This window comes from Centropristis striata, chromosome 5 (assembly GCF_030273125.1).
Source record: "Centropristis striata isolate RG_2023a ecotype Rhode Island chromosome 5, C.striata_1.0, whole genome shotgun sequence".
Classification (NCBI taxonomy): domain Eukaryota; kingdom Metazoa; phylum Chordata; class Actinopteri; order Perciformes; family Serranidae; genus Centropristis; species Centropristis striata.
The window spans coordinates 29401844-29410358 of record NC_081521.1 but is presented as its reverse complement, the minus strand read 5'-3'; the positions used below and the strand labels follow the sequence as shown (position 1 = coordinate 29410358).

The 8515-nt window shown below is 37.5% G+C and overlaps 1 protein-coding gene across 2 annotated transcripts; it reads right to left on the bottom strand.

The window, feature by feature from the left end:
• Positions 1 to 285: 285 nt before the first annotated feature.
• Positions 286 to 7981, bottom strand: slc66a1 (solute carrier family 66 member 1). 2 transcript variants are annotated; one of them, XM_059332295.1, is made up of 9 exons: positions 7937 to 7981; positions 6368 to 6424; positions 5560 to 5753; positions 5329 to 5458; positions 4655 to 4742; positions 4146 to 4297; positions 3958 to 4050; positions 2989 to 3174; positions 286 to 1220 (listed from the first exon to the last, which is right to left on the bottom strand). In XM_059332295.1, the coding sequence occupies exons 2-9, from the start codon at positions 6383 to 6385 to the stop codon at positions 1137 to 1139; spliced, it is 945 nt and encodes a 314-aa protein (XP_059188278.1). In that variant the 5' UTR covers positions 6386 to 6424; positions 7937 to 7981; the 3' UTR covers positions 286 to 1136. The 2 variants fall into 2 exon arrangements, with proteins under 2 accessions (XP_059188278.1, XP_059188279.1); XM_059332296.1 differs by lacking the exon at positions 7937 to 7981 and having other exon boundaries at positions 6368 to 6545.
• Between the last annotated feature and the right edge of the window lie 534 nt (positions 7982 to 8515).

Below are 8515 nucleotides of genomic sequence, written 5' to 3'. Positions count from 1 at the left end.
TGTGCAAGTGAGAGGCCAGTGTGAATCTGCTAATGACGAAAAATAACACGGCTGTCAAGGCCTCCCAGGAGCAGGTCAAACACAGTCAGCAGGGGTTGAGGTCGGAGAAGGCAAAGGGTCAAAGGTCAACATCAAGGCCAAGAGCAGGCCTTGAACTTTGCTGGGCTGAAAAAACTGGGAGGTAAAGAGAGCAAACTGTAGGGGAGGAAGAGCTGCCGGAGAGAGGAGCTGTTAAAATAAAATTCATTATAGAACAGAAAAAAACAAAACCAAGAAAAGAAAAGGTGATATTCATTGTTTAATTTTTACAGCACACTGACCTATTGAATATATTTATTATTTCTTAAAGTACAAAACCGACTTTTGTTGTGCAAAAAAACAACAGAGAATGAACAAATGTAATTGTGTAAAATTAACCACGGTAGTAGAAATCTGTGTGAAGTGACTTTTATCACCAGTGCAAACAAAACTGGTCAAGTGTCTGTATTTAAAAAAGAAAAAAAAGTAAAATATTACTACAATTTTAAAGATATTTAAAATTAACAATAAACACAAAAATGCTCAAAACTTCTTTTGATAACAGTACTTCGTGTAAACATCAATTAAAAATAGACTAAATACAATTTACATTTGGAAATGTTTTACAAAACATTTATTCTTTTCTGATCAGACGTATCACTGCAACAAGATCAGACCGGGCTTCATGCAGCGGTTAGTGTCATAACCGTCAAAGTATTTGGCAACTTAAAAACAACACAATCATTTTTTAGAGAAACATCTACGTGTCTTTGTGAGGTCCAACATCAAATTGAAGTTGTGACTTTTTTAAAATCAGGAGTTCAGGTTGACAGGAGAAGTTGTCCGACACCTGAAACCCTCAATCGTCCCTTTAAAACATCAAGAGCAGTGTAAAATCACATCACTGCAGCAGAACCCAAGAGAAGCACTTTGTCTTTCACAGTACTTCTGCAGATAAAAACACATTGTAAACATTTAAAAAAAGAGCATAATAAATAAGACTATAAAATCAAACTAAAATGTACAATTTTCGTTCATCCTGATTTTGGTTGGAAATGTGATTTTTTGAGGGTTCGAGTGTCTGTTTGTGTCCACCAGTACACTCTCAGTTTGATGGTTTAGCTCCCAATCAGAGGCGTCGTCTCATCGTGGCTGAAGGCCGCAATCGGAGCTCCGCGGTAAATTAAGAACTGGACGGAGATCTGAACCGCAGCGTTAAGGAAAATCTAAAGAAATAATGGGAAAGAGGCAAAAAATCCTGAATAACCTTTCAGCATAAAGTGATCTGAGAAAAAACAGACATCTACACCTCCTCTTGGCTCTGTTTTCTGGCTTTAGAAAATGTAACCCACGACCCATGCAGTTGCAAATCCTTCAGATGATGAAATCCTAAGTCAGTAACAGCACATCCTGCAGAAAAAAAAAGTAATTCCATCATTGTCAACAACAGCCTACATTAAGAAGCAACCCCAAAGAGACAAGATGGATTTATCAAAATAATATTATAAAGAGATTCTGACAATAAGCGCTATAATACATGTCGATATCGAGCAAGCATGCACATGGCAGCAACTCAATGCATTTAGGCATGTAGACATGGTGAAGACAAGCTGCTGAGGTTCAGAGCGAGCATCAGAATGAGGAAGAAAGGTGATATAAGTGACTTGAACATGGCATGATTGTTGGTCTGAGTATTTCAGAAACCGCTGATCTAACAACCATCTCTAGAGTTTACAGAGAACAGTAATAAAAAGAGAAAAGTTCCAGTGAGCAGCAGTTCCCTGGACCAAAATGCCTCGTTGATGCCAGAGGAGAATGGCCAGACTGGTTCAACAGTAACTCAAATAACCACTCGTTACTACCAAAGTCTGCAGAAGACCATCTCTGAACACACATCACATCCAACCTTGAAGCAGATGGGCTACAGCAGCAGAACAGCCGGTGAGTGTAATTCTCATGAACTAGATAATGGCATCAGAATCCCAAACAAGATCGAGTTGTGACTTTTCCAGAAAACAGCCTGCCACAGCTTTTATGCAACTGGAAACACAGAACTGTGAAGAACAAAAGTTTCTATTAAAAAAATATTTCAATGACCATTTGAATGAGGCTGTCATCATGTATACACTCTACTAGTGACCACTGGACCTAAAGATGTAGTTTGCTCTGTTGGTTGATGCAGTTAGTCTAGCTAATGCTTATTTTATGTGAACTAACAGTCTCTTGGCTAAAGTTTTATATTGACTGACATTTAGGTGAAATCCATCTTTTCATCCACCTTAAGGTTGTCAAACATACGACCTGAGGGCCAACACCAGCCAACCAACAATCTGCCCCACTTGATGACTTTGCAAAATGTGAAAAATGCAAAGGAAGGGAGTCATTAATTCATTCAATTAAATGCACTCATATTCATATGTGTGCACTGGGGGTTGCTTTATGCTGTATTGGCTATTGTAGATGCTATATGTTTACATACAGGCTACCTGACACGACACTGTCAATCATAGGCTACTGTTGAAAATGGAAAAAGAAAATAAAAGTGGATTCAGAGTGTTGGGTTTCCAAGAAGAAAAAACAGTAAATTGCTGCTTCTGGTGCTTTTCCACACTGAGCAGAATACAGTAACATGAATACTCTTTGTCATCATATTTAAAGATATTGTGCAAAATATTGCCAATCAGCAGCTTCCACCTTTGTGGAGTGCAGAAATAGCAAAGGCCTACAGGGGGCAGTAGTGCAGCTTTTACTGTCTTGTTTCTTTGCTGGTGACAAGCTAATATCTCTGTGAGTGCTTGGACCTTTGATACTTTATATTGTGTCCCCACGTGCAGTCACGAGACCTAAACCCATCTGATGAAGTGTCCTCTCTTCCAACTCAGCTCTGCCTAAAATGTAGCATGTACGTGGGATGAGGGAGAGCCCAGAGGCCCAGACAGCTGCCTTGCTTTTTATTCTTTAAAAGGATACGACGAGGTCTAAGGAGAGGGTGCCGAGGCTGCCGATGAGCCAGGGCAAGTGATGGACCAAGTAGCTTGTCTCGTCATGCCCGTCATCGGGGTTCTTCAGCAGGACACTCAGGCCGTATAAAGTGTTTCCCAGGATGACCAGCGCGAACAGGAAGTATGATACTCCCTCTGTCGACTTCCTCTTGAACTGTGTGGAGAAATGAGAGAACAGGAGGAGAAGTGGGACACATGTAATTACCACCAGACTTATGTGCAGTTTGCAGCATCAGTGCGTCATATTCACTTCCATTTTCGCTGCCTCAGCTTTCCGTTACACTGAATTATCTTCCCACGCTTTCACTTTATATATAACATAAGACAACTTGCAATGCCTTCATGGCTCTTTGTCTCTCATTATTATCCCTTCACACACAGCAGCTCCCCCTCTAAGTTATCTTTAATCTTACCAGTCATTTTAAACATTTGCACATTTTGCATGTTAACTGAACTGAGGATTCAAATTATGTATCAGTATCAGATAAAACACAAACTACAAAGAATTTCTTTCAGTCCCTGTAGCAAAGCTTCTGTTCTTTAATATCACATTTTTTATTATTAAGATGACTATAACTGCATAGTATCTTAATTACTCAAAATAAGATGACTAAAAATGGCAACCGCATTTTCAGTCCCTTCAATTAACAGCTGATAAAAGACAAACTATCTGACTTGTATTTTTTAGAACTTTAAAGTAAATTTGCCAACATTAGTGCAAGGAAAATATAAGTGGAATTAGGAAAAATGTAAAGTATAACTATTAGAATTTGAGTGTCTAATAAACAGTGATGCTAAAGTACCTCTAGGAGGATACTAATTCTCATGATCATTATAATACTTTTTTGCACTCGTAATGGCTTAAGTATCAGTTACTGTCTATCACCTACAATATGCAGCTAATAGTACGAAGGAATCTCCTTTTTCCCATACTCACATTAGTGTACATCTGGGGAAGTCTGGAACAGAGGTAGAGCACTGACGACACAGAGCCGATGGAGAAACCAATAATCTCTTTAGGGGTAAAAGGCTGAAGGGACAGAGAGGCAGATACATCATGTTACACCAGGGGGAAACGCCTCTACTACACCTCTCTCAGGTCACTAATTAAACAATAAAACTCACCTTGATTGAATTAAAGTCAGACGTCGAGAGCAAGGTGCGACTTCTGAACTCTGAAGGAATAACTTCCTGCTGGGCACCTAACCCAGGAAGGTGGGCAAGGCTGGTGAAGCCCAGGACACAGGCGACACCCACCACGTGCACAATCCTCCTGCCTGGTTAAGAGACAACACCTAGGTTCAGCATCAATAGCATCAATACTGCAAAAGACATCTCAGCACATTCCTCAAGACAATGGTCAAAGTGTGTCAAAGGTGAACAGTAGGGAACAAACACCACAGCAACATGAGGCATTTGATGACATCATGACAGGGTACAGCGGTTATCCTCTTACTCTGTCTGGGCTGGTGTTGGATCATTGACCATCAGCACTGATATGAGAAGCATGTTCAAAAAGCAGCTACGTCAGATAAAACTGACCTAATGAGGCATTTAGGATGCAAATAAGGCTCTGAAACTCACAGCACATCTCAAAAACTCAGATTTTTATATTATGCATAAAAAACACTCACTTTCCGACATTTTGTTCTTCATCTTGTAGTATAAGTACATGGCCAGCATAATCAAGTCAGCGAAAACGTAATAAACGGCTGTATATGTCTGGATCACAAGGAGAGAGAAACATGTTGCAGGTCATGAAAAATTATTTTTTTCTTCACACAAACAAAGTTGTTATAATTTAATTCACCTTTAAAACTATTTGTATTTCATGGATTAGTCACCTGGCATCAATATGATCAGTAACAATTTTAATAATCAATTAATAATCACGTATCAGGCAAAAAATATATAATTCGCTGGTAATCATTCTAAAAATGTGACAATTTGTTGGCTTTTTGGTCAACACATTATAAAATACACACTTTTGTTTTGTTGTTTTCATAACTTCTAATGATAATTTCTATTGACATTGTACAGACAAATAATCAATCAAAAACAAAACTTAGTTAACTTAATTTATAATTTAAAAAAATGTAAGTTACAGCCCTATCCGGACATGGGAAACACCTTTAACTAAAAAAAAGTCATTGTAAGACAACAAGTCTTACAACAAGAATTTTTATGTTTATTGTCTATATACAAAACATGTTCTACTGCTACACTCTATGCAATAGAAATATTCTATTTTAGTTAATGTGCATATTTATATGTATAACTGAATGACAATAAAGTCTGTCTAAGTCACCTGAAGTGGAAGTTGATCTGCCAAGAAGGAGCCCACCAGATTGCAGCTGTCACCTCCCAACCACAGCAGCAGAAACCAAATAGAGAGGGCACTGTCCATATTCCCAGTTTTACACGAGCTGTAGTACTGTCTGAAATCAGAAACAACACACAGAATTTAAACATGATATAAAGATTACAGAGCACTTCCTCTGAGAGGCACTGACACAAACACACACAGAAACACACTTACGGAAGTGAAGACACCATGAAACAGAGGATAGACAGGAGGCCTAGGTAGATGCTGGCCTCATCCCGTGCATCCATGACACATTCCCCAAGTATTTCCCAAACCCATTTGGTCCCATTTGGGCACAGGGAGGTGAAGTTTCCTGCAGTGGCCAATCCTAAACTAACCGGCATAGGGACTCCTCCTGTCGACATATTCTGTTGGAGAGAAAGGGCTCTTTAAATATCCAGTTTATTTAAAAACAATACTCTTTATAATACATCTTTAGTTCACAGTCTACATTGTCCACAAGTTGCTTCCAAGGGAGCATAAAATGAAAGTGAAAATCATCTCCAAATATTAAACCATATGGCACACATTTGGAAGTTTTCAGAGATACATCACACACTCAAAACAGATATATAGAAATAAAAAGAAAGAAAGAAAGAAAGAAAGAAAGAAAGAAAGAAATTCGCATTTTGACCATAGATCTCGACATAACAGTTTTCCAGATAGCACGATCAAAGCAGGGTCAAAGGCTCTTAAACGCTTAAAAACAACATCAAAATAGCCTGTTTGCGCTGATTCAAATGTGTAATAACGTGCTGATGTGTGTAGCTACAATCATAAATTGGGTGTAACAGAGAAATTACACTTTTTTAAACACAGAAGACACTCAACAAAAACCAAGAATAAACAAACAAAATTATTTGTTGGCCACTTAGCTCGCTGCCTACTACGCCCCAACGAGAGCTGGGTCTCTCTTTTCCGTCAAAACTGACTATAAACTACCACACTGGAAAATAATAAAACAAATGTATTATTAATTTACCTGTGTTGTCGCTGACATGCTGGTTAAGTCCTTAGTCGAACAAAAACCTTCCCGACACTGTTGAAACAACAAGGAAGAGACAATAAACAAGCTAGGTCTGTGCCGTGAGCTGATTGGTCGTTGGGCTGATACGTCACTGCCGAGCTCATCAAAAGAAAGCACGTGACTAGTGGACTCGTGAGCTCCCAGACAAATCAGTTAGGCCTTCAAAATAAAACTTGATTTAGATCAGATGGGGCTCCAGAAATATACAGCAATAAAATAAGAAGCATATGCCTTGTCATGGGTTGGAAATGTGTGGCATACATCATTCCAAGTTATATAATATCGGGTTTTCTGATGTCTCAGTTCACCAGTGGTAGAAGAAGTATTCCCATCCCTTGCTTAAGTAAAAGTACTAATAACACTCCGCAGAATTACTCCACTTCAAATAAAAGGCATTAATTCAAAACTTACTTAGGTAAAATTACAAAAGTATCAGCATCAAAATGGACTTAAGGTATCAAAAGTAAAAGTACTCATTATGCAAAATGGACCCACTCAGATTGTTATAAATATTCTATATATATCATTAGATTACTACTTTTTATTATTTTATGTAAGCAGCATTTTATTGTCAAGATACATCTAATTTTAAATAGTTAATATATATGTCATGTGTAAATTATAAAAATGCAAAATAATTTCAATATTGATCATTCATTTTTCATGTTAAATCTTTACCCAAAAAGTAACTAAAGTTGGCAACTAAATGTGGTGGAGTAAAAAGTAGAAAAATTGCATCTAAAATGTAGTATAAAGTTGTATATATGATTGTATGCAAGTAAAATTGTACTTAAGTACAGTACTTAAGTAAAAGTACCTAGTTACACTCCACCACTGCAGTTCATATTCTGTACATCATGATCATCAGATAATAATTGTAACAAATTTACTAGGTTGTAGATCTTTCTCTACATATATTAAAAATATACTTTCCAAATGTTTAAACATTTTTATACTGATTTACAAAGTGCGTGTATATTCTCTGCTTGAGATTGTTATACACAACTGCAAAAATAAAAAATAGAAAATAAAAATATTCAGGCTGCAAACGAGTTAGCGGTATGCTTTCATGTTAATGTTACTTATCTGTAGAGCCGGGGCATGACAATTTGATGTTGCAGCGCTCATACATTTCACATACTTTCATCACATATCTACAAGCCCTGTTAAAATGGATTATTTCGCTCCACATGGTAATTCAGTTATTAGTCCTGAGTCGTCATTAGCCCTGAGGCCTCCAACATTCTTCAAGAAGCTTTGCATTTTAGTATGCAGCCGTGAAAAACAATACACCTAATACCCAGGTCCATGTGAGTTAATCCTTGTAGAACAGATTTATATGCAAATATTCTAACTCAGTTAATTTTAGAGAGGTTGCAAGACTTTCTATATTAGGTATTTTAACATTTAACAGTTCTTTGATGATGAGACAACAGAGGTTACTTCTAATAATAACGATTTGTCCTGGTTATCTTGTTTTTAAGATAACAGTTGTCAAGAGAAAACATCCTACATCCTACCTACAGGAAGAGATTAAATCCGAGGTCCGACTTTGAATGAATTAAAAAAAGGAGCTGTTGCGGAAATTTGCCGAGGTGATGCAAGTGTCAGCTGACAGCCAGACTGACGATTCAGCACCTCACCACGCTGATGTCAGCTCCAGCGGTTTAAAATCGCTTTATTCGTCCCTAAAAGTGGCAAGTCAATGTGAGCATTGCACACATAATTCAATTACACGTATGTAAAAAACAATGTAAGATAATAGTAAGACAAATGTGTTCACAAACAAGTATTACTAGCAGCAATATCTAACACAGGTCAAAGTGCAAGTGCATTTATCAGTCTATACACATGGCCGTTTTACTGTACTGTAGCTGTTCACAAGAATAAAACCAAAGATACCTCCTTTATGATATCTAGCCGTTTTCATGGGTTTCTTGATAATAACCAAAATCATTGTATAGAAAACCATTGAAAATGGCTAGATATCAGCTCTTAGTAGTCAAAGTAAAAGTAGTATCTCCATACATGTCCTCCTTGATATTATATACTTTTTAAATTATTGAGCCGTACAAGGGATCTTTGTTTTGCCAGTCATTTTAG